The sequence below is a fragment of the Tuber melanosporum genome, assembly GCF_000151645.1.
Source record: "Tuber melanosporum whole genome shotgun sequence assembly, scaffold_112, strain Mel28".
In the NCBI taxonomy this organism is placed as follows: domain Eukaryota; kingdom Fungi; phylum Ascomycota; class Pezizomycetes; order Pezizales; family Tuberaceae; genus Tuber; species Tuber melanosporum.
Window position 1 is genome coordinate 236968 of NW_003298769.1, and position 26672 is coordinate 263639.

Genomic DNA, 26672 nt, shown 5'->3' on the forward strand with positions numbered 1-26672 from the left:
TATCAAACTGATGGATTGCGCTGCCGTCCTGATCCACCCATGAGACCCCTTATTCTTAATAACAAGTTGTAACTTATTTTGAAGGTCTAAACAGTGATAATTAATGTGATCAATTGGTATTTTTTCCCATTCCAATACCAGAGCTGCTTTTACTTGATCCTTTGTAGTATGACTTTGGCCTTTGAACTGGTACTCTTCTAGTGAGTCTTTTAAATAGTCTCAAAGTAGTTCTTTATTCAAGTCCGGTGACTGGGCTGACCAGTTAACAGATCATATACCTTTCTTTTCCCGCTCCACTTCACCCAATTCTCTTGCAGTAGTATGGGCTAGAGCATTGTCCTTAACAGTCCACATTTCACTTCCAGTTTCTTGTTCTACCCATTGAAGAAATGGGTAGTACAATGGTCATAGGATATGTTCTCTATAGAGAACCCAATTGATACCTCTTGTAACGATCCCTCCTTGGATAGTTAGTTCTTGGCGACGGGGAACGATACTTCTCGTTTCTGTCTTCCTCTTCCTTTGTCTTACGATAGCTCTAGGCCTCTGCCTACGTTGCCGATAGTACAAGATCCTTGTCTTCTATCGGGAATGCCTATCGTAAGCTTTCTCTAACTCTTCTTCGTAAAGCGCTTTCCTTGGCGTAACGATAACATTGCAATAAAGATAAAGATCGTCAAGATGTTTTATATTCGTTAAAGTAATAAGTAGGAAAAGTACTTAGAAATCAATCTAATTTTATTTAAACTCGTACCGCCAACACTGACATACGACGAGCCCCCGCCGGCACAGGGATACTGCTAACGGGTATACCACTAATCCTAAGCTAACTAAGTCTACGGTCCCGCACCTGCCATCCCCAAGTCATGTCCGCACGGAAACTAATTACAAGACCATCAAACAACCCAGCGCCCACCCCAGTCCAAGTCTGTAGCTCCTCTAATATGAAGCCAACCAGCACTAAGCGTAGCCGAAGTCGAGCAAAAGACCAACCCAACCAGGTTCCTCGTCCAACAAATATAAAATCACTACTGCTCGGTCTAAACACCACCCCGCAACGCCTCCACCACAGTAGAAAACCAACAAAACCAAAACAAATATAAACTACAGGCGACACAATGGCAGAGAGGAGTTAACCAACATGTCCACCTCTCGCATCCGCATGTCAGGCCGTCGACCCTATGAACCCGCTTTGCCAAGTGCCTCCGGAGAGCGTAATGGTGAGGAGGACCTGTACCCGCTGCCTGTCCCCCCAAATAAAAAAAATAAAAAAAAAATAAAAAAAAATACATAGAGGTAGTGACAGACTGAAACGGTCAGTGGGGCCTACCTCCCACCCGTGGTGCCTTGCCCCCGCCAGCCATGCCCGTTGCCAAACTAAAGAAACTAAACAATCCCTACAAAACCCAACACACAGAACCCAAACAAGTCCAACCAGGTGGTCGCAACCCACTATCCGCACAGGTGGCCATCAGTCAACTGGTCTATCGAGTAGCTTTACAGCACTCAGCAGCTTCGCCCAACAGCCCAAGCCGAACTGGAAACACTTATGTAGACATCACCCAACCTGACGCATGTCCGACTGGTGCTTGCGGGTGCCTCCCCCCCTCCAATCAGCCCCCCCCAAGCCCCACACAACATACGCCACAGAGCCCATCCGGTCCCCTCAGCCCCTCAGACAGATTAACCATCCAACAGCCACAGGACAGCTATACCTGATCCCATCAGGCAGCCATTGGTCTTGGCCACACGAACAGAGCCCCAACCCCCAGCACCGTATAGCTGAGGGGGGCCCACCAGCCACAGCCAGGAGCCACAAAGAAGGCAGCACCAATACCCGAAGGCACCAGCACCAGCCACACCATCCAACCCAGCCGAACCGAAGTCAGACTGAGTCAGGAAAAAGGTAAGCGGAGCCAGCTAAAGCCAGCCCCACAGATCTGGCAACAGGCACGGACCGAACGACGGGCAAGAGGCATCCCCAACCGATGTGACAAGAAGGGGAAGGGCGAATGAACAGAAGCAGACAAACAGAAGGTAGGCCCTACTTGCAATGGGTGAAGCCGCCAACCACAGACCACAACCGAACCACCCAAACGCACAGACAACGCGAGTGCCTGGCAGCCAATCGTCCCACACCATCCCAGGTAGTCATGAAAACCACACCAGGGGGTAAGAATTTTCAGGGTCAAAGCCATCCCCACAGGTGTGAGGAGGAGACGCCTGACTGAATCGCTGTAAATGCCACGAGGACAAAAAACTCCAAGGGAACAGCAATAAACAACATCGTAGGATTCCAACCGTAGAAAGGTAAAGTAACAAGGCAGGGGGTGGGCCGGCGAGGCCCCCTCCCCTGAGGGAGTGATGTGGCTGGTACGACATATTGATACTTGGGAAGGTCATCAGTCTAACCCAAGGGCGTTTTGTATCGAGAGAACTAAGAACTCCGTTAAAACCCAACAAGAGACATGAGCTGGTCCAAAGAACGACACAGGTGATCCCCCTAAACACAATGTTCAATCCCCCCAATCGAACGCGAAACCTGCGAGTAGACGATAGACAGGAAGCCATAGACATTTTTCCGAAAGGGGCTCGTATGCGACCTTGATGAAGTGCCCGAAGTGCTAGTATTGTGAGATAACCAACCCAACGAAACGAGAAGCAAACAAGTAGTCCGCCACGCAACACCTAACAAACCTCAACACCAAAGACCCCAGAAACTACTGAGCGAACTCAGATATCTCCCCCAAAATCTAAGGCATCAAGGCCCATCATGATGGCGAAAGAAACGCTCGGGGCGAAGCGACGGCAAGTATGAGGAAAAGGAAAAGTACTTAGAACAAAGCGTGAAGAACCTATCTTCCTCAGCCGCATCGGCCTTCTTATATAGTATTCTTCCCGCCCGTAGTCATGTGACCTAAAGTGGTCACATGTGCGAAACCAAATCATAACAAACTAGTTATGTGGCTCAAGTGATCACTGCTCAAAACCCATGACCTTATAGCGAGGTCATGTACAAAAACTCATAAACCAATCATAACGCAATAAACAAGTCATATGACTCGACTGAGTCATATGCGCGAAACCCATGACCTCATAATGAAGTTATATGCGAAACATAAATCATATGCACAAGGCTTACCTGCAAGGCACACTCGCAAGGCATACTCATCAGGCGCACGTCCCATGACTTGTATTTAAGCTATGTGCAAAAGCATCACAAATCCCACACATAACAAATTATATGACCCGAATGAGTCATATGTGTAAAACAATAACATACCTGTGACTCAGAACCATGCATCACGTGAAAACCTCTTTCATGCCAAGCCACGTTTGTGACACCTCTCTTGCTTCGATCACCGCACTCTTTAATTGGCTCCTTAATTTCCCATTCTGGGTGGCGCTGTTGTTGAGGATATCCAAACGGGAGTGGATCTGTTTCATCTAACCACCATATATTAGTATTTAATTTCTGCAAAATTTTAAACTCTTCTGTTCCTTCAATTTGTACGAGAGCCTGTTTTTCATCCTGCTTCTCTCTTTTTAACTTATTTTCTATCTCCAGCCTATTATTATAGTATTCCTTCTCTTCTTTAGATTCCTTCTCCCACACAAAACAAGGTCTACGATACCCATAGACCATATAGGCCTAAAATATTATCTGTACTTCTGCTGATTTAAAATAATGCCTCACATAATCGAGTAGACTGAAGCCATATGGACGTAACATATTGAGAGGCCTACAGGTGTGCCCAATCTTGACCCATATTTTATTGGAATACGTAAAGCATCTAGAATAATATTGATTTAGTTTAGTTTATTAAATTCTTTCTAATTATTTCTTGAAAACTGTACTCATACAGCTAACTTGAAGTTGGACACCTAGGAAGTCAACCCCTATACCAGTTCTTGGCATGTAGATCCTGAATACAAGAATTAAAACTTGTCAGGCAGATTGTCTGTATAGGTCTGATCGCACATACTAAATTCAGATTCAAGTATTCAGATTCTGAAAACTAAGAACTTGTACCAAGTGTTTAGATTCAACTTAGTTACACAGATACATTATGAGAATAAACATTGAAATTGAAAAAATGAAAATGAAAAAAAAGTATTGGATTACCATAAATCCATTTGAGTTGTCCAAAAGGTAAAGTTCATACAAGCTTCTTTATGATACATATTGAGGAATGGTTTTAGTTAACTTAGAGGAAACTGATAGATGTTATAGTAGTTGTGCATCACTCGCTCGATGGTAGACCTTGCAGCCTTAATTCCCAACTCTTTTGCTAACTGTAGAAAAGTTTTAGTGAAACTATTAGGGCCACTCTGGGAGGCTCACTTGAGAGTAAGTGATTCTTCAAAGTCTTCAAGTATCACTTCAGCACATTTGGGATGGTCTAAACTTTTCGAAACTGCATACAAATCACAAAAATCATTTTGATCACTTGCACAATCCTATTTTAATTTGGCTAGGTCAGTATAAAAAATATTATTATTGTAAATTAGTATTTCAATTAAGATATAATATTATCTTTGCTTTCACACAGATTTGCCGAGCAGAGTCTGGAGGAACTTGCAGATAATTGGATATTTCGTTCTAAGTTTTGTCAGTAAAGAGATGCAGAGTCAGAATTGCATAACGCAATTCTAGTAAGATCCTGCTTGCTTCATAGGTATGGTTCATGATTTCTTATAGAGAATCAAAAATAATAGGCAGTTGAAATATTCTAATCACTAAACTTGATGGTATGGAAAGAGGGTTTCAACTTGGTGATGGTAGGAGCTGCTCTCTAGATGAAGTTATCAAAATCATGATCCTTCTAGTTGCTAACTTGCTACTTTACACCAACTTATTACATGACGAATATATCTATCGGCCACACTTGTAAAGTATTCGGGTATGGTTATTAAGTACAAAAATCTTTGAGTGGCAAGACAAGGATCACAGGTGCCGATCAAAGTGGATAGATAGAAGGGAAGAAAGGGTTACAGGAAGCCTATAACAACAATTATTGCATTGAGTAATTGGTAATGATTACAATTAGTGGAACAAAATTGTCATATTTGTATTAGATTTTTTAAGTGATTGCTTACAGCTAGAAGGCTTGACAGCTTAAGAGAAGATAATAAACAAAGAGTGAACCTGAAGGTATAAGAATAGGATGATAAAGGGGGATATGATAGCTAAAAAATAAACTATAAGAGATAATAATTGAATATTTTAAACGAAGGTGAGCTAAACAGAAAAACAAGAAGATAAGAATACTAATATAGAAGGAAAAAAGAGTAAGCTATGTGAGTGGAGATGTTAAACTAAAAGCAATAAATGAGAAAGAAAAAAGTAGTTCAGGACTTGCACTCCCTCCCTCCTCCTCCAATTGTTCTTGTACAACTCTGCCAAACGGCCAAAATTGAGAAGGAGGATTCGGAAACGAAATAGTAAGAGCAGGTTAATCTGCTATACTACCAGGAGGTATGACCCTCATACTGAAGTAGAAGTTCTTCAATATGTTCTGGAAGTGAAGAGGTGAAATTTAGGATCGCATCTAGTGTAATCTTATTCTATTCTGCTTAGATTACAGCATGTAGAGCAGGAACAGTGGTAGGTCTAGGATGCCGGTACTGTATTTGGTACTTTAATACTTGTCAGATGTTCTCAATCTGGCTCATATCTGGCGAGCTAGGTGGCTAAGGAAAAGTATAAGGCCCAATATCTAACTTCTTAAGGGCTTATACTGCATGATTTGAATAGTGAGCTGCAGCACTATCGTGCTAAAAGTATATATAGCCAGAGTTAGAACTACTGGCTTGTTAGAGGGATATATACTAAGGATGAAGATGAGGACGAATTATCTTATCAATATAAGTAGATCCGTTAATTTTTCTCCAATTAGCAGTATCGCAAATAATAAGTGATTCCTTAAGATTATGGTATATAGCTGCTCAGACCATTACAGTTGTCAGACAAGGGAATTTTAACACCAAACAGTCTTTGAGATACTCCTCTCCTGGTCTCTATGTGATCCAAACAGTTCTAGGCATATTTCTCACAGAAAATACGCATTCATCCGATCAGATCACATCTTGTCAATCCTCTACCTGTCAGTTTTGGTATATCTCTGCCGAGATCTGGTGCTTACTCTTAGTTGCTGGGAAGAGAAATAGCTTAACTTGAGCCACCTGACGATAGTAGCCATGTCCCGCAAAAATCCACTTTAGTGCTCATGCTCCAATACTCACTCCTACTATGTCAGCAATTTGTGTAAGTGGTAGGCAGCGGTTGTGAGCATTAGCAGTAGTGGTATTGATAAGTTAAAGCTAAACTTTGGAAGATATAGTAATTGGATGGCCACAGTAGAGGCAAAGATGCCTCTCAGGTATATTGCTACTATGAATGATACGATAGAGGGTACTAAGAAGAACTTGGAAGGTGATTTTTAACTGAGTCTAACTCCACCCAACATGAATCCAGAGTCCTCATACCATAGAACCATTTTCAAGAAAGGGATTGTGACAGTGAGAAGCTAGAGCAGAGGCTTGAGTTATTGAAGAACTTCCTGGGAGCACTGGTAGTAGGATCAGGACAAGTTCATGCTTGAAATTATCGTCTTCATCTAATATGATAGACTCCGATCCTGCTATTTCACTAAGGCTATTCGAAAGACTGCTAGAATGAAAAAAAACTGTCATTCGAGCCTCTATTTCCTCTGCTGACAAACTGGTACTTCTCCTACCTCTAAGACCAGACACATTATGCTATTCAATATAGTCATCAAATGATATTGATTGAGTCTGATCACTAGATATTCTCAGTGGTATAGAGGGATCCCTGTATGGTGCAGAGGTACATTTAAAATTTGCCCTTAAGATAATCCGATGACTATCAGAAGGCCCTGAGCTGAGGCCGAACTCAAGCTTGGAGCTGAGATTTGACCTCAGATTGGGAGGAAAGAAGATGTCATCTTCAGTTATGATGAGGAGTTTGATATCAATCGTACCGTAGAAAAGAACTAAAGCCTGCAATAATGATAGTAGAAATCTGCCAGTGCCTGGCCATAGCTTTCTGATGCAATTACTTGTAGTATTTATTCTGTCATGTACTACAAGTAAGAATAACTTAAACAATCCAGTTTTTCTAAAACTTGTAGTAGAACAACACCTAAGAGTAATTATCATCAGTCTTGAAATCATAGTGTTATTATTTTCTTAGCCACTTACTCATAATATCATTATAAGGTATATTTCACAGTATTGAGATACTTCATTCTCATGATCCTATTTCCTGATGTTGGCCAAGACAAGAATCTTTCCACTGAGGTAACCCATCTCCCAACTCCCCCACATGACCCTGCCGATCTTTTTTTCCATTCTTTATGACCATACCTGCGTACCGGGAGTTAAGGGTAAGTGAGGCGAACATACTGTGATTGATATATGTAATGAGCCAGTGAGAATTGAGGAACATATTATATAAGATGTCGCATGGTTGGTGATCTTATTGGTTAGAAGACACCTGAATATGAAGAGTTTTTCTCTGATGACAGATTCTCGCTACTACTTCAACTACAACCAAGAAGGTGCCTTTCAGAGAAAGAATAGCTATGAAGACTAAGGGTACACGTGCAGATTATGCTCTTGCAGGAGACCGAAAGTACTGTCAAACTAGACAGGATAAGCGGTTACAGGTAGTTACCCTCCAGGATAAGGCTGGAATGACTTAGAAGGTAAGTTATTACTATGATTCGGGGTTTAGATATCCATATCCACCCTAAAGTATTTGAAAAGAAGATACTATTTGCTTTACAGATAGAGTGGTTTTATAATACTAAGTGAATTTTCAGATACTTATTGTCAGATACGAGTAGTAAGCTAATAGGACTCAGATACTTTAGGTTATTACAGAGAAGGTAAATATAGACTTTCGGACATGCCAGAAAATCTATCAGCGAGCTATGCTCTATGGCTCCCCCTCGAACTGGTATAGAATAGGACGACCTGTTATCTTCACTGAGGAAGAGAAGCAATGTTTGATTGCTTTTATCATCCAGGATGCTCAGACTCGATACTTGCAGTTGGAGGAAGTAATTGCGGAAATGGGATACCAATGTTCTGTTCGAACAATTCATGATACACTTGCATCATTAGGTTATCATAAACGACTTCCCAGAAGAAAGTAAGTTCCCAATAATTTGTCCTAAACTATGGAGACTTCCTATAGTTTTTAAGCTATTTGAAATACTATGATAGTCACAAAAAATAGTGGTATGTGGTGATAGTCTTGGTTCTCCACAGGGGAAACATATATACTTTTAATAGACCACTAGCAAGATTATACTTTTTATGGTTTCACAGGAGCTATTCCAAATAAGGTAGCCAAACTTAGCACAGAGAAACAAGTAGCTAAGGTGTTTGTAACTAGAGGTAAGTATAGGTTAACTAACTACTACTATGGAGCAGATGGAGTATTCAGGCTAAAAACAAACCACTCCGGGTTTAATGGTGTCAGGAAAGACTACATTGGACAGAAGAAGATTGGATGTGAACAGTCTGGACTGACGAATCTAGCTTCTCGACTGCTGGATTTAGTCATCGGCCATGGGTATTCAGAAAAGCTGATGAAGAATACCATCCAGATTGTATAGACCAGGTATGGAAATCAGGTCATCAGTTGGTGATGGTATGGGGGGCTTTTTGCAGCTTGATAAAGTCATAACTATATGTCATACCCCCCGGTACAACATTAAATTCTAAAAAATATGCCCAAAATATTCTTCTTCCTCTTCTCCTACCTTTCCAAACTCAGACATGTGAGGAATATAGGTGGACTCAGATTGTGGATGATAATACTCCAGTGCACAAGGGTTCAGCAATTGCTGTTCAGGAAGAATGGGATATGGATTGTGTTCTATGGCCACCCCAGTCCCCAGATCTAAATCTAATAGAAGCCTTATAGGCAGAAATTGAGACTGAACTGGGACAAATACATGAGCGTGCAGAGGATACACTGACTTTGATTTTGATGATAAAAGTTGCTTGGAGGAATATCTGCACTGAACGCCTTCTTAAACACATTCAGAGTATGCCACAAAGGCTTGCTGCTGTTATTGCTGTAAATGGGGAAGCCACTCCCTATTAGAATATTATATTATCCATTTTTTTCTTTTCTCAATACATATTATCCAGAGTTCGCCTCACTTTTTTCCATCTCCAATTTTGTGGCTTGGCCATGGTATATAGCCAATCAGACTTGCAGTTTTTGCTACTTCCCATACAACCAACAGCCAATGAGCCCCGAGTTCGCCTCACTTATGCTCACCCCCTAAGTACAGTATCGAGTCGCGGCAAAATTTGGCACGTCTTGGCGTCAACGAAACCCCATATTGCCCTGCTCTACGAGTTTTGCCGCGCCTCGCTGAGGGCTCAATTGAGCATGCTGCAACAACGTTTCATAACAAATAAAAAAAATAAAAAAAGAAAGAAAAAAGAGAAAACGTGAGCAGAGCCGCAAGCACAACAACTCAAACTATAAGTTACCCGGTAATAGGAGTAAAGGGGGGGGTCTGATCCCCTCGGGTGTTTTTCAATAGCCGCGCCATAAAGGAGAGAGAGGGAGGGACCAACTCGCTTTGGTACGATACGAGATGTCGTCAAGCATATTTCCCACAACCGCAAATTATTGGGCTCCAAGTTAACCGGCGGGATATCATACAGGACCCAAGTTCGGATGGGACCGACCAGAAAGTGAAATGCATAATTAGGCGTGCCTTCCCCATGTATCAAATTTCGTTGCGGATCTGTTCACAAAGATCAGTACGGTAGCGGCGGTGTGGGTGGCCGGAAAGTTCCTGTACAGTACTCGACTCGGAGTATCATAGACCACGGTACTGACATGATACTCGTTCGATCGAGGGTTTCTAAAATTTAATGTTGGTGGCACCTCCACGAGTATCGAAGCCCACAGCAGCCTTACGGCAAGGATGCTGGCTGCCACCCCCCCCCCCGGCCGGAGTAGATACTTGTACGTGTACGAGTACTGTTCCGCGGGTTAGGGATAATATTCCTTCCTTCCTTCCAACAAAGTCTACGTTATATCTTGGGCGTGTTCGGCATCTCACTTTTGTAACTTCAAGTATGATACCGGTACAACATTTTTCTTTTTCTTTTCTTTGTAATACCGGTAAGGCATGTTTTGGTTGGCATGCTATAAAAATGGTGGTATCTTTTTTTTGTTTTTCTGACTTTTCTGACTTTCATGGCTTTCTTTATATTTTTCTTATCGCGGACGAAATATTTCAATCATGGAATTTTCCCCCCCTTTTTTAGTTCTGTTTGTGGGTCTCCTTGCTGACTTTTTTTTGCTTTAATCACTTATTGTCGTTGAGTTGATTGCTATGTGGATATGGTTCTCACTTTGTATCATATACCGCTATATATTGCCAAGTATGGTACTGTACATACGAGTGGTTGCCTGCGGCAAAAAGGGGGCTCTTTCAGACAGCAACTCCGCTCGAGTACCGATACCAGTATTGGTGCTGTGCTATTTAGGGTACGGTATCATATGTGCTCAAGTCTCTCGAAACCACAAGTATGAGGCGTGTGTGTGCAACACAGAATATCATACTGTATCGGGCGAAGGAAAAAGGGTCTGTTGGGACTTTCGCCTTGAGTGACATCATTAGCATAGCCCAGCCGATGAGAATCGCTTCAGCAGACCCAAATACCGGTACCGGTACCCCCGGGTACCTGTATGGTACAGCACAAGCTGTCATACCCCTTTGAGGCGTCTCGAGGCACCATCCCTTCTGGCAGTCATATGAGCGATAAAGAAGTCTACCGTGCCGGGTTCGCCTGAACTGTTTTCACCTTTCTTTTGCCTTTCTGCGAAGAAACTTACAAGTACAGTACTAACCGCCGCTGAATATCATAGCATTGAGAGAGGCGACCAAGGGTACCGTGGTGTAAGAAAAGGAGACATAACTATCCACACACCAGCAGCAGGCAGCGGTGGCGGTGCCTCGGTACCGGTGACAAGATATCGAGAATAAGTCGCTTAATGATAGGCTATCATACTTGCGGCATTCCAAGGGGGAGCGGAACCAGGTTTGATACCCTACCGGTGCCTCTTATGACACGACATGATACTGTTTGCTTACCGGTACTGTGCCGGTACCGTTTGATTAGAATGGCGTTTGGAGAGGAGTGGCTCGCGCGGAGCGGTTCTATCGCATATTAGTCGTAGGGGGTTCTAACCTTCAAGGGTGAGGCTCAATGGGTAACCATACACGTACTCGTACAGGTACAGTGCTAGTATGGTGGGGTAAAAATATTGGTTACAGTGCCGTAGGTTGGTCAAAGGCGTTTACGGGGAGAGGATTGTTGGGCTTCAAGTACGGTATTGGTTACCATTATGAAAGTGGGCAGTTGGTATACCGGTACCAGACGAAACGAAGGGCTCTGGGCCCTTTGGTGCTTGTCCATCTGTTTTTGACGTCTTTCTCCATGACACACAGTACGAGCACAGTACTAGTACATACCGGTAACTCGCAGGCACTGTTGGACTATGATACTTTGGAATGGTGCCTACGAGTATCATACTTTGAACTCCATCTTACTTGGAAGGGATGGAAAAATACCGGCTTGGCAAAAGGTTGATTAGAAGAACCTGGGGATTGTGCCTACATAAGAAAAACAACAATACAATACCGTACAAGTAATAATATTTATGATAATAATTATCGTTATGGTAACTATCCCTGTGGATGCCCGGTATCACAGCTTAGCTTTGCTATATGCGCAGGCGCCGGACGTGTGATACCGTTACTGGGGGGAGTAACAGCTTCCCCCCCCGGTGCCGATTTCATGAATTCTTACTTCAATCCTAGCTCGCGATTTAACGGGGTATAGGATACCGGTAACATAGAATTCACGGTCGCAGTCAGCGGAGGGAAGCACTTTCGGGAGCATGGTACTATATCTGGTACTATATCATAGGCGTAAATGCATTTCGATGGGCTCAGCCTCTGTCTCCGCTCTCCTTCTCACTCTCAACCTACCGGTACCGGTATTGCTTTAGCATGGTCGATGATGCATACAGATCGAATCTAAAAACAAAAAGCAAAGCACCTGACCCCGCTGGCGTTCTCTCATCTTCTTCTTCTTCACTGTCAAAGGGAAGCCGAGGCCCACACACCTTTTCTTTTTTTTCATACCCCCTCCATTTCTCACTTCCGAAATCCCCTTCTATCCATCCGCGCGCTTCCAGATCCAGATTTCTTGGTCCACCACCTTCCTTCCCTTCCCCTTCTTTGTGCTGTACCGTACATGCCGGCCACAGGCACATAGACCAGGAATTTGCTCCCTCACTATCTGCATATCATACGGCACTGATTCTCTTCCTAGCAGACCTCTTTGGCAACGGCTTTTTTGACTTTGGTGCTGCTATATATAGCACCGCTTCCCCATTCTTACAGGGGCGCGTACTATGTATGCCTTGAGGCAGGTAACCTTAAGAACAAGTGAAGGTTTTGTTGAAAGGGCAGGGCAAAGACGCTGCTATCGATAGAAAAACAAAAAAATCCTCTGATTGTCCGTGGAACACTATCAGCAGGAAACAAACGCATTCCCGAGCATTGCTGGTCCTAGTCTATCACGAGCGCCGCGATAGAGGGTTAAAGTTAGACACACGCACTGCACATACCGGTGTCCAAAGGGGCTAGTGGCTTTTTCTTTCTTTCTTTTTCCTTGCCTCAAGAATTCATCAACGGCGAACGCTCATTTACGAACTTCCTACCAATACCTTCCGGAACACACCCCGAACGCTTCAATTGTAGCACCCGAGTGCCTTCCCTTAGGGGTTGAAAGGGAAATTGGGCTTCCATTGCGCACCGACGTTAGAATACTTTACACCGACTGCTCTGCGCTCGAGGTGTTTTGCTGTGCTTTTGCCCAGAGCTAAATTCATACCGAGACAGGAAAATTCCGCTGGTGTCGCAACCCCTTCGCCATCATTTTATTTACCTGCTCAAGCTAAGCGGTTATCGGTGCGTTTGGCGATTCACATTACTCGTACACCGTTTTAGGACCCAAGGTTTGCCCAGTGAGCCTCTCTTTGGGCAGCTTTTCTTCATTTCTAGGCGTCCTCAAAAGGGAGACGAAGGCGGGAAGACCCCACCGTAGCCGATCATTCTCTTGAGAGATATAATCATAGCTTGTGTAAGCCGTCCCCCCATCTGTTTTTTCCCCTTTACCATTGTTCCCTTCCCCGTATTCGTGATTTTTTGTGGGGGAAGGCTTCTTCTGGTTGCGGACGACCACCACTCTCTCTTTCTCTTGGGATTTCTTGTTTTTATTTGTGAAAGAGGGAGAAAGTATTTCCTTGCCTCTGCGCAATCTCCTCATCAGTCCTTCCCTTTAAACCCTTTCTCGACGTTCTTTTTGTCAATTCGGGTCGCATCCAAATCTGCGTCTACTATTTTCGACTCTATTCCTGTCCTTCCTACGAAGTTTTCAAGATTTCCCCTGCGTTGCCCCTCGCCTCTGCCTCCGCTTTGTGTCATCCGCACACAGCAGACGTCGACGGGCGGTAGTAAAGCAGGCAGCTAGCATCAACACAGCGGCTGTAAATATCCTCCGCCACCGCCTAGATCGAGTCAGAAAACGTGGAGGGAGTAAATACCTGAAAGAGAGAGGGGGATCGTCCAGGGGCAACTGAAGAGCGATTAGATATAAGGGGTTCAAGAGGGCTAATTTTTGTGAACTTTTTTTCTCTATGACGATGACTATCAGTCTCACAACGATGTTTAATCGTTTACCCATTTACACACGGCCAAAGGAACCGGCTATCGGATATCCTGTTCTTATAGAGAGCACCAACCAAACCTTGACCGGTTTGCCGAGCTCGCAGATTGTTGGCTTCCCACAATATTTGGGCGGCAGCAGCGCTCTCAGGAACTCTAACGAGTCGGCTTTTAAAGGACCATCAGAAAAACCGGTTTTATCGTTGTAAGTTCCCGATTTACTTTATATCTCTCCCAACTGCTGCCCGGTATATAAATTACTGTATGTGATTGTAACAAGGTGCGGTCTTATCATTTGTGGTGCTATTGTTTTTGAGGATGCTCATTGCATACTTTCCCATTATTCTGAAACTAACCCTGGGTTCTTTGGATATAGAAATGCTGGTAGCCACCAAAGCCTTTATGACGATGATCTTGCTCCTCCTCCGCCGCTTAGGATCAACACCCTCCAATATCCTTCTCCGCCTGGCTCTTCAAATTCAAACCGTACTGTCGGGCCGGGTTCTAATAAGCAACTCAATATCCCTAATCACACTATGAACGCCCCTCCGCGAAAACTTAATATTACGCGCAAACCAGCGCCATCGAGTTTTAGCGGTGCCAATCCGACACATTCGACACATTCGACACACTCATCGGACACATTCATTGCATCTGGTTTGGATAAAGCCGCTACCATAGATTTTTCATCTTCATCTTCTTCGCATGTTCAGCCCCGTGGCCGAGGATTTGGGTTGGGAAACGTTGTCAAGGGGAAGGTGGCCAGTCGCAAAAGACATGATTCGGATTTCGGAGCGGAATCGCCGATCCCAATTGCTGCGGTGAAACCACCGAATTTTGTTTCGATCGATGATTGGTTGGACAGTCGTGAGCGTGAGGGGCTTCATCGACGGTCAAACACCGTTTCCACCGTTGCTACTCAAGTTCCCAGATACAACGACCCCATCAAACTTCACCTCCGTCAATCCACCTTTGCGCCTCTTGCTCCTCCCACCGAGATGTCACTTAACGATTCTCCTGCCGTGCCCTCTATTCCCGCGCAATACCTTCCCGCGCCCCGCTCAGACTCAATCCGTGCTGTCTCGGCCCCGCTTCCCCCGCATGAAATTCATCCGATACAACGTCCCGCGTCTGTTCCCAAGGACGAACCTCAGGAACCTAAGGATCATCTCTCGCAGCTCGAATTCGAGCAGGACCAACTTACTATGCGTCGCGCCGCGCTCCGCCGCGAGATTTACGACCTCGAGCAAGTCCTCCCGCCGAACCCCAGCACTCACAACCCTGTTGCCAGACGAGAAATGCAGGCCAGAAGAGACCAGCTCGTTCAGGACCTCGCGGACGTCGAGAAGGACCTTCACGAAATGGGAATGAAGCTGCATAGAGCCTGGAGACGAAGAGATAAGAAAATGGGTACCGAGGGGCCTACGCACTTGTGGGTTTCTAGAGTCACTGGCAGCGGGGATGAATAAAGTCGTATCTTATTCCCCCCCTTTTTTCTCTCTTTTTCCCGGTTTCTTTCGTTACATTTTTCTATTCTTCCTTTGATACCTACCTTTTCGCTTCTTGTATATTCTATTTTCTATTCGATGGCGGGCTGTATTAAGTAAGGATAGGGTGGGGTCCGTCTTCTGTAACTATCTATTTATCATTGTTGGCGTTTTTCCCCTTGGCTCTTTTTGTCTCCTATTTGCATCGGAGTTGCGTTATTTTTCTCTTAAATTACCTCGCTCAATTTATCTTCAAAAAACCAAGCTTGTTTTCCTCCTTATATATTGGGGTTTTCCTGTTTTTTTATTTTATTCCTCACTTTCCTTTACCTCTCTCTCTCTTTCACAGATGAAGGTAGGATGCACCAGAGGCACAACAGTAACTCACCCATCTCATCTGCCCCTTTTCATTAATGCTGGAACGTTGAACGCCGTTACACCCTTGCATTTTTCAACCAACCCAACCCCGTCCTTCCGGATATGTCTTTCCCCACGGTTGATGTGTTATTAATTTCATTTCATTTATTCCCAACCCCCTTTCGTCGATTCATTCATTCTATATTTATTTATTCATATATACGTTTACCGTACCTAGCTATTCCTTCGAAATTATTTTCTTTCTCCTGTCACGCTTGTTCACTTCTCGAACTTCAAATCATCCGCACCACACCCCTTTGAAATACAAATCCGAATTTGCAAGGTTAGCTTTTGTTCCGGTAAGGTGGCTACTGCCGCCACTACCTGTAATTACTGTTATTATTACTAAAATATGAGTATCTGTATTGTACCCCATTATATTGCATTAAGTTGCACTATATCACGCATACATACTTGAGTGCCTGTAGTGTGTCTGCTCGGCGTGGTCCCAATAATCCCTGATGAAGGAGGGGGAGAAATTCAACTCCTCCCTCCTCCACTTCCCGCATGTGGTCCTCAAAAACCAAGTACCTATGCCACCTACCGTATGTGTGATACCAGAGCAGAACATAACCCCTCAAACACTCATCAACCGTACAACACCAAATCACCACTTCTCACTCGTCTGACGAGGGAGACGCGGTGAATGCATAGTACATGTTACTGTAGCACCCCACAGAGCCGCCGTGTGTGAGTGCGTGTGCGTGCAAGTTCTTGATCGCGCCACGCACAAAACAACTAAATGCACAGTACCACACGTATGACGGAGGGAGAGAGCCCTTCACCTTCGTTTGTTCAAGGTACTGTATCACAACGGTAGAGTACTCGTACTCGTACAACGCTTACTTCCACCTTCCAATTGCGTTCTTCGTGTTCCCCCCCCCCCAGCTACGGGAAACGGCAGTAAGCGAAACGCGGGTGAGGTGGGGGAGGGGTGGGTGGTGGAGGCGGAACCGCCGCCGTATCCACCGATTATTATGATGATGTTTGATAAGGAATGTTTGAATGCCCCATACTGTTTTTTTTTCTTTTCCCTTCGGAGCACTTTTACTTCAAAATGCTTTGCTTTGTAAGGCACTTATAAATTACCGTACTACCGATTTATGACTTGATGGGACGTCGATTGTTGGGCGTTTGCTTGCTTGCTTATTATACTTAAGGTTTGTCTGGTCTTTTTTTTTGCCCTGTATCACTCGACTCGGAGATTCCAACATGGTAGGTAGGTAGGTATCATAGGTAAGGTCATTAGAGGGTTATTGCTAAGTTAGTTATGATATCACCTTGGTGATCGGCTCGTGCTAGGGTCGGAAAAAAAGAGTAATTGAACTATTGAATTGCATGATAATATTATTGCATTGCTCGGTCCTGAGTCTTGCGGCGACGGTAGTGATCACAACGACTGGGTTGATGGTACTGTACTTTACGATATCATAGGTAGCCGAGATATGATAACTCGAACGTATATCAGTTATGATATTGTGCGTGGACAAAATTAACCGCAATTCAACCGAGGAAAATCTTCGGCGATGACAACCATACTCACCCACCAATCCACTATCATGAAAACCAAAAAAAAAAAAATTAAAAGATGTAAATACATAGTAGAAATTAATATTTGGTATACCATCCATCAGCCTTAATAATTGTCTCTATTCTATCCACCATTGATCCAGCTAAAGTATCAAAAACCTTTGGGTCAAGAAGTTCCCAACAATGAGTGATGGCCTCCACTATTGCCTTCTTGACCACATTGACATCACCCTTCATAAGATATAGCTCAGGGTAGTGCTTGTGAAGCTTACCTTTCACCAGAGACCAAATATTTTCAATTGGATTGAGATCTTGTGAATAGGCAGGAATTTCTATCTGTGTAATTCCCTGCCCTCTGAGCCATCTCCTAAAAGGCAAGTGAGTCTTAGCATTGTTAATGATAAAAAATACCTCTTCTTCTCCAGCCTTTTCTCTGATATTCTCCCATATCCCTAGAAAGTCATAATGATCATAAACATCAATAATTGACTTCCCAGTAACTCCACCCCTAGCAGAAGAAGGATTAGGAAAAACAGGCAAAAAAAGACCATGAGTTTGACTATAAAAACAACCACTCATGATCTGGCTAATCCCTCTCTCCCCTCTCCTAGTCTTAGGTTCAACACAATCCTTATTCTATTTCTCATATGGGTATCTGAAAACCCGTTTTCTCCTCTTTCCTCCTCTACTTTCCACAGCTACCTCAACCTTCCATATTGCCTTCCTTCTCCACATCTTCTTTGTCCAATGCCTATGAGCTAATGTCCATTCCAACCTCTCTTGAGCTAGATCCTCATCCAAATGAACTCTCTCTTATGCCATCCACTTTCTACGATGTTTTTTTCAAGTCTTCTCCTTACTGTCCTACTAGAAATATTGGGAGCAACTTGCTCAGCAATGTCAGAATAGGTAGTATGGCGATTTTTAAAAGCTTCCTCCACCATAGCATCATCCTATGACTTGGTAGTTTTAGGATGTCTTCCTCTACCCTTATTCTCCTTGCCCTCTTGATGTCCCTTTGCAATTGTGTCTCTGACAGTAGTGTAGGGGATATTAAGGTAGTGGGAAATTTGCTGATATCTCATCTGAGGCTCGTGTAACCCAAGAATCCTCCCACTAGTAGGCTCAGAGAGGTGTGTGGAGGGAATAAGTTTTTTGGCATGACTGCGAAGAATAGGAGGCATAGTTTATTGAAAAAAAGAATTGAGCAGAATGGTTTCTTCTTAGTTGACTTAGAGCAATATTTTTAGGTACTGTTGAGAGTGCGGGGTGATGAAGAGGGGTGGGTTGCCACCGATTGTTGAATCATGGTTAATTTTGTCAACGCACAATACATACACCCGTGCTATGTAGTTTTTTTTTTTTTTCTTTCTCCAAAACGATCGTGGAATGGAAGCCTCTATTTTATGCAGACTAACACATCCATCCATCGATCCTTGCCATAGTACGATAGTACGGCACTAACTAGTGCAGCTAAATTTAAGGTTGATTCTACAGTATCTCCCTCTATCAATCACATGTAGGGTATTACATGTGTTGAAACAGTGAGAACGGAATGATGGTTTTGGAACTGGTTGAGTGACGAGAAGAATAATGAATTGCTTAATTGACTTCTCAGTAGAGAGAGCAAACTACCCAGACTATCTACTGTTGAGATCGAGACACAAGTTGCGAGTAAATCAACAGTAGGAAGTAAACAGAAACAGAGAGAAGAAAAGAAAGGCAAGGAGGTATGTTCAATAGTACCAATATTGTAAGGGGGTTTTGAGATGGCGATCAAGACTAATGCAAGGAGAAAATCAATAGTGCGAGTGATACTACGGTAGTGCCAGAAGCATATTTCAACAACATGTTTATAAGTTATTGTATTGTTAGCGGACAAAATTATCCGCGGACCAACAATCGATGGCCGCATAACCCTCCTCACCACCCCACACTTTTAACACCACTTAAAGAGCTTTCTCTAGCTCAAATATTAATTTTTACTATGTATTCTATCCCATACTTGCATTTTTGAATTTTTTTTCTTTGTTTTAATGATAATGGGTTTCATGGTGGTGTGTTGTTATGATGACCGAAAATTTCCCTCTGTTTATCCGCGGTTAATTTTGTCCACTAACAATAGTTCCCCCAAGTTATGCGCGGGTGATCAGGACATTTGAAACCCTCGAGTGAGACAGGTCGTTTTTTTTTCTTCTTTCTTTCTCCCTTTATCACTTGATATGGACGACATGTGTACTGTACCAGTACCAGTACAATAGTTCATCCGATAATGTGCAAGGGGAGGAGGACGGGAGGGGGGGGATCTTAAATGAAAGTGGAGATGGTTATGCGAGAAAGTTTTTTGGCAGCGTTATTGTAATACTAACATCTTCCCGCCCCGGTTCCTCCTCCTCCTCCAACGCCTTAATGGAACATGAAGATACCCGTACTGTACGAGTGCTGTGCCTCTTCCGCTGACCAATTCTTTTTCCGTGCCTTCGGAATGCACAGGACAGGGCAATGTTCTACAGTATCCCTCCCTCCCTTCACCAACCTCATGAGAAACAGCGCCAAAACGCGAATAACCGAAAACGGCGTTCCGAGAATGTCAGCAGTCTTCTTGATCCTCACCTCACCTCTATTATACCTCCCTTCCCAAAGGGACAAGAAACGAACAAACTCCACGTATCATCAGCCCTACTCGTACAATAAATATCATACCAAAGTATCATACGGCGCAGTAGCCCAACGGGGCTGGTTGTGCCCGGGTTTCTCGCACCCGTCTGCCACCGCTTTATCATCCTTGCACGGCCCATTGGGCCAGAAAAAAAAAGAACCCATACTAACAAAAGGGGAGGAGGAGGGATGGGTTCTCCTTGATTGTATTATATATATAAGCTTATTATCATATCCCTGCGGCTCTGCAGGGTGTGATAGGTTCCGTTCGGAAGGAAGGGTGTTTGGGTGGAATTCGTGGGTGGTTGGGGGTGGTTGGTTATTGAGTGCTATCAAATCTACTTACGTTGACTTGGACGGACTTTGATGTTCGTTTGTTTGTTCTGCAAAAAAGTTGTTTAACCGAAGGCAGGATGTACTGTACTGTACTATACTTTGCCCTTTTATTAAATTGATAGATGCGGGGCTTTTAATGGTAGTCCTGGAAGCCTTACCTATCATACCTATGATACCCATTGGCTCCAAGTCTACCAAACTACAAATCGCGGAAGCATGACTACTGTACGGCACTCTACATACAAATACTGAATATTTCCAAAGATACAAGATCGATAAATTCACTCCAAGAATCGAAATACCAGTCAGTCAGCCCTTCACTATCACCATACGCCTAGGTAGAGAACGTCAAAGACTCAAATGTTATGCTATGATACCTGGAGTCACATACCCTATCACGCAGGTATATATCCCCAACCACTTATCCCCCCACGCTAGAACGATATGTACGGTGGGTGCTACCGCGCCTATGCTACCATAGTCCGGGAACTCACGGTATGATTTATGGACATGCGGATAGCTATGATACGCTGCTACCGACCGAGCTCACGAATCACGATGCAACGACTGTAATTGAATGGTCAAGAGCACGATTGAGTCATGGCTTTCTCGCGCTTTATTCGCTTGGGCAACTCTTCATCTGGTACCATAGGTAACTGACTGGCAAGCTGGCTAGTGGGTATGTATCGTGGGTGGGAACGTCAACGACATTTTTAAAACCCCGCGCAATGGAGAGAAATGGTTTCCTGGAATGTAAGACAGGAATGAACGATATAATATGGTAGCAGCTGAGAGCTGCAAACCTATGATATGGTTTTCCCTCCTCATCTAGAGGAGTAGGACACGGGGTGATTTTTTGGGGGCGATGTGAAATACGCGAACCCACCAGAGCTTATGATAATAAGGAAAAAGGGTAACGAAAAGAGGGAGAGGGAGGGTGAAAGAAAGAAAGAAAGTCGCAGAGTTCCACCAGGTATCATACCGCGGGAGATCATTTATTTACATCGTGGGATCGAGCAGTGCAACGTAGTTCACAATCCCGAGTGGGAAGTTGGCGATACGGGGCCTGGTGATACAGGAATTATGTCGGAGTATACTGATGAGGAACCTGATACTGTAGATATGTTGGATCTCGGGCGGACCTGGTTGGTGATGATTATCATGTGTTAGTTTTGATTTTTTGAGAAGGAAAGGGTGGATAATGATGGTAGTAGTCTTACCTCCCATATAGACTGACCATTAACCTCCGCTCGCACAACCTTCAGCCTCTGGTAATCTGGACTACTGATCTCCCGGGGAGCTCGACTGCCCCTGCTAAGATCATCTAGTGTTCCCACGGTCTCCACGCTCAGCGTTCTCTCATCCTGTACACGCTTTTGCATTCTGTCCGCTGCTTTCCCCCCCGCGCCCGAGGTGGATCTGTTAGGTACAGGCGGTAGCGCCGCCACCCCAGTGTACAGTTTTTTCTGCGGCTGCTGTTGCCCTAGTTGTTCATGCTGTTCATGCTGTTCCCGCGGCTGTTGTTGTACAGGGGGGCGCACGGCAGTTAACTGCTGAGGACCCACGGGCTCGTACAGTTTTGGTTTCTCGGAGAGCGCTGCTGGACGAATCAAGCTCTTTGGCCTCGCCGAGGTCGGAATGTCGCCCATTTGGCTGACCCTCTCAACGTCCTTTGGATCAATCAATGGGATGAACATCAGCTTGGTGGACATGGGCGCGCAGGCCAAGATTATGGCCAGCGATATCTCAATCTGCGACCACCCGATCGCTTGTGGAACAGATACATTGAGAAGTTGTGTTGCGAATCGAAGGGCTGAAGCTACTATCACGAAGGCTGAGTTGAGAAGGCGTTGTTAGTAAGGTTTGTCTCTGGGTAACGGGGCATTAGTGATCTGGTACCTCCGAAAAAATAGAGCACAGATACACCAATTTTTTGCCTCAGACTCAGTTTCACTCTAAATAGTAGCGGTACTGGCACTGCGAGGACTAGGGTATTTGTGACGATGTTTGAGATCCCAGAAGCGTATGTCAAAAGAGTCCTCCGAGTACATTGAACTTGAAAAATGGTAACCCTACCAGGTTAGCCCACTTTGCTTTTTTTATTGTGTTTATACTTCGGGAGCGGGGTCAGAGGCAGAGGGGAGGGGAACCCCACTATTTGAGTTCGATAGGCTCCAGAACATGCTTATTGGAATGCAGCTCAAGAAAAGTGACAGGATGCACACCGCAAAGGCTATCAGACATAACACTTGAGTGATCCGAAGGTAAACTGTAATATGTTTTGTGTGTTTTCTAGATTCCAAGGCACCGATTCGTTAGCAAACCTGAATCAACCGAACCAACTCCCCTCCTTATCATTGATCCAGGCCACTCACGCAAAACGACAGTAGAGGAACAACATGCCAAATTTGACCAGATAGATACTGATCAAGTACATGACCTCAAAGGCCAACGTGAGCTTGAGCCCGACCACAATCTTTTGAATCCTCTTCAGCTCCTCAGTCTTGCTTTGCTTCCCCAGAAATGAAAAGCTCGTCTTCCCTGCATTCCCGCAGTTGGGATGCACGGTCAGTTATCATCAATCACTCAATTGAGAGAAAAGGAAAGCCACCATGCAATATCTAAATTCTGAACTCGGAAAAAAAGGAAAGAAAAAAAAGCCACATACCGAGAAATTCGATCATGGAGAACACCGTCTGGTTCGTGACGAGAAAAAAGACAGCAGCCATAGTACAAACATCATCCCACCAAACTCTAGTCTTCAACCTCCGTCGTGAGAATATCCGCAGGATCACCGCTACCAGCGCCGTTACCACAACAACCTGCGCCGCCGATTTCAATTCCGGCGTATTCCCGAACATGGACTTCGAAAAAAAATTTGGTATCCCCTTCACCTCAGCCACCGTAACATTCGGTGACACCCAAAGGCCCGCGTTTGAAAAATCGTTCACTGCCATGATTTCGTTGTTTCTTTCTTTTCCCTCGTTTCTTTACCACTTCCTTTCCCCCGTTTTTTCTTCCCTTTTGTTTGTCTGTTATGCTTATTATCACGCCGGTTCTCCTCTTTCCTTCTATCCCCAATTTCCCACAGCACGCGTTTTCAAGGAGAAGTCCGGTGGCGTTCTCTCTCTTCAGGTTGTGCTTCCTATCTTACTCCAACTCTTCCTCTTCTGTTCTCCCGGTCCACAACTATCCGCTGTCAATGGCGTTGTGGGCTTTCTTTTTGAACTCGTGACTGTATTAACCCGCTGTCTTCTCTAAGGATTAAAAGAAGTGTGAAAAAATAAAGTATATAGCCGCCCAGCGTCGAATGGAAGGAATCAGAACCAGCTGCATAAACTATTCGTGTGGAAACCGAGGTGAGTTATCTGACTCTGGCATCAGGCACGCAGAAGTTTGAATGGGAGGGAGGGTAGGATGAAAGGAAGGTGGGAGAAGGCACAGAGAATAGGGATAGCGGACAATGATTGATAGTGGAATTAACTATGCACTCTACTCGAGTAGAAAGGAGAAAAAGAAATCCCCATAAGCTCTTCCCCCCAAATTTCCCTCCAAAGAAAAGTGAAAGGATGCAAACAAGCGCCCGTAGAACGAAGGAGGCGCAGGAATAATTGGGGATAAAGGGTTACCGGTACTATATTACAGGAAAGGAGACCTTCTCTGGGGAAAGTATGGATTTCGCATAAACTCCCAGACAGGAGGTGTGAGATGTTCATCGCGACATCAACCCCCATCGAGTGCAAGCTCAGGGTGCGGGAAGGTGTGATGGGAAGTGAAACTCGTACAGGGCCGGAGCGAACAGCCAAGACGGCGCGTGGGTGATCTCACCAACAAATTGAACTATTGGCCAAGAAAAAGTATTACAATCTGGTATGAGGATCTGCTAGGATTCACCATGAGCAGCTCGAGCAAACCCGCGAAAAGGGGGGTTGCCTTGAAACGCTGTGAAACGTCGGGCTGGTGAGTGAATGTCACCATGTTGCTTGCTTGCTCCACCATAGCAGAGGAAGCAAAACTCGCATCGCCAAGCGTCCATATTTCTCGAGCGATGCTCGGCATTGCAAACAAACTCGATCATCCACTTCAGATCAAGCCCAACCTACAGCCGCATCTCGCCATGACAGACCTCCCTGCCGTGGAGAAAAGATCACCGTTACAAACCAGTCTCTTGTGAGCTCGAATGCCCCCCCCCGCCGTAACATGGCGGCGGACACCTTACAATGAATTCGAAGGGATCCCACAGGGCCCTCTGCCACTATGCTCCAGTACGAGTGCTGGTATCCGCTGTTGCATACAGCCAAAAACTTGCCCAGAACCTCGGGATTTTGGGGGCATGCAATACGGTACTGTAACACTCCCTTCTACTCGTACTAGTACAAGCGTCAGGCAATTACCAGTGCGGGAAGGGCGTCCCCAGTCACCCTGACCCTTTCTTAAGCTGGATACTTGAGATTTACTGAGTTAAAATTGCCAAGTTTTGATCCTAAATCACACATCATGGCGCGCCAAACGCCCCCATGCACTCATACCGGTGTGGGAATTATTTACGGCTTTCCCCTTGCCGGATGGTGTGTCGATTAAGCTGGTACCCTGTGATATCCTCCCTCCTGTGACTCTCTGATAGGCTTGACAATAGCTCTGTGTAAATGGCCTGCAGATATGTCATGTAACTAAAGAGGAACAGAAAGCACAAAAGGAGATAGTGCTGCACCCAATTGAGGTGGAGGGGCAATGTTTACTATACCCATGTTGACTGAAGCTCACCTTCTCTATGTTAAGAAGAGAAGGTGCCGCAGCTTATGGCAACCATTTGTATGCCAAGCTGTCTATCATATCATACAAGTACTAGTACATATAAAGTTTTCCATGAGGGTAAACACCCTACCGGATACAGGACTATCATACCGTATCCTCCAACTCGCACTCAACCTCACACAGGTAGACTAATCTTCTGACATGTAAACACAGAGTGCAGTTCCTTATGGACAAGTTACCCGGAGCCTCAAGGTTTTGGTAGCATGCAATGCCGGTAGTGGCCGTGTCCACAAACGTCAGAAAATTACGAGCAGGGTCCTGCAATCAAAACTACCGGTAACTTATGATATATCCCAGAGCTCAAGGAATATGTTTCCCAAGGTAACTCTTTCCTGATTCTTCCCGTGTGTCACAAAAATAAGTAGCCGCTTAGATCACAATCTGGCTGAGCATTTGAAATACGGTACCTGTACTCCTCAAAAATTAGATCCCGTGCTATTTCGGTCCCTATTCATGACTCGCTATCTCCTAGACTAGACTACCCCGGCAATTTCTAAGGCGTACTCGTAGACGACTAAAGAGCCGTTTAGGGCCTGCGGCTGCCTGAGCATTCCTCCACGATTATCAACGCGGTGGTAGCTGTAGTCATAGCTGGTATTACAATAAGTTGTAGTCTGAAGTCTGCACATCCGTGAAATTCTAGTTATTATAGAAAAAATCTCCCCATCCAGCTTTGTCTTGGACAGGGACGGGGGCTGCACAAAATTTCTAATGTCTGCGGGCGCAGGAGATAATGGGTTCTCACTGCTTGCACAACAAAAAGAAAAAACCTAAACTCTTGGCTCTTGCTATAGCAAGCTGCGACTGTGCTTCGTTCCATTTTGTCGGGGCATGGTACCGTAGAGCGGTAGAGTGCCTGTCCTGAAGACTGGTTTTCGACAAGAGGAAGTTCTTGAATCTTGACGAGAGAGGTGGGATGAAAATCTAGAAGCATCTCGGAATGAACATTTCTGGATAATGCTTTGGGAGAGTATCTATATTTAACTGAGTAAACCCACCGTGAAGAAGCCCTTTCCGCTCCTCCCCCATTCAATATACAGTTGGGCCGGTGCTGGAATATTCAAACTCGTAATAGCTAAGGGATCCTTTGAATCAAGGCTAAGCAGACCTGCTCCTTGCCCAAGTAAATTTTATGAGTGCTGTGAAATGAAAAGGCAAGCGTAATGGTTTAGAATACCTAATCAGATCTGTTGTGCTCCTTTCTTCCTTCTGCCTTATCCCCCCTCCCGCCTGCCAACAACAAAGCATACCCGGGGGGGCCGGGCGGAATGGGTAGAGTGAAAAGTCAACAAATATCTCTGACCTGGTGGAAAATACAAGAGGAAGATTCCTACGAGGTCTTCACGTTACCTGTAGATAGGTGTTATTGAGCTGCAGGCGCAAGACCAGCAACAGCATATTGATTCCAGCTCCCCCCTCAGGTCTCGTGGTCTGCGCTAGAAGTAAAAGTGCTGCACCTTGGTGTGTACAAGTACAAGCGGCTATCCAAGAAAAAACGTGGCCCCCGTCCTCGCGTACCAAGACAGACAGCAACCGATAATTGATGACGGTCGTACCCTGCACCACTAGGCCTCCAAGTCACCTATCGTAGTCGATGTACCGCAGTACTTGGCCATTCCAAAAGTAT

At 44.7% G+C, this 26672-nt stretch overlaps 2 protein-coding genes; one reads left to right on the forward strand and one right to left on the reverse strand.

Moving 5' to 3' along the window:
- The first annotated feature begins 12807 nt into the window (after positions 1-12807).
- GSTUM_00001453001 (uncharacterized protein) lies at positions 12808-15620 on the forward strand. XM_002835660.2 has 2 exons: positions 12808-14007; positions 14179-15620. Exons 1-2 carry the CDS (start codon positions 13802-13804, stop codon positions 15269-15271), a joined length of 1299 nt encoding a protein of 432 aa, XP_002835706.1. The 5' UTR covers positions 12808-13801; the 3' UTR covers positions 15272-15620.
- A 6320-nt stretch (positions 15621-21940) lies between these two features.
- On the reverse strand, positions 21941-23316 carry GSTUM_00001455001 (uncharacterized protein). XM_002835661.2 has 5 exons: positions 22899-23316; positions 22606-22771; positions 22386-22522; positions 22130-22302; positions 21941-22064 (listed from the first exon to the last, which is right to left on the reverse strand). The coding sequence occupies exons 1-4, from the start codon at positions 22957-22959 to the stop codon at positions 22259-22261; spliced, it is 408 nt and encodes a 135-aa protein (XP_002835707.1). The 5' UTR covers positions 22960-23316; the 3' UTR covers positions 21941-22064; positions 22130-22258.
- Between the last annotated feature and the right edge of the window lie 3356 nt (positions 23317-26672).

Excerpts from the sequence above, each read along its gene's own strand:
- GSTUM_00001453001 (XM_002835660.2), top strand. The coding sequence starts at position 13,802 with ATGTTTAATCGTTTACCCATTTACACACGGCCAAAGGAACCGGCTATC. Across the intron at positions 14,008-14,178 it reads GAAAAACCGGTTTTATCGTT|AAATGCTGGTAGCCACCAAA; the intron begins GTAAGTTCCCGA and ends CTTTGGATATAG.
- GSTUM_00001455001 (XM_002835661.2), bottom strand. The coding sequence starts at position 22,959 with ATGGCTGCTGTCTTTTTTCTCGTCACGAACCAGACGGTGTTCTCCATG. Across the intron at positions 22,523-22,605 it reads TTCCTCTACTGTCGTTTTGC|AAAACACACAAAACATATTA; the intron begins GTGAGTGGCCTG and ends CTTGGAATCTAG. Across the intron at positions 22,303-22,385 it reads GAGCCTATCGAACTCAAATA|GGTTACCATTTTTCAAGTTC; the intron begins GTGGGGTTCCCC and ends CTAACCTGGTAG.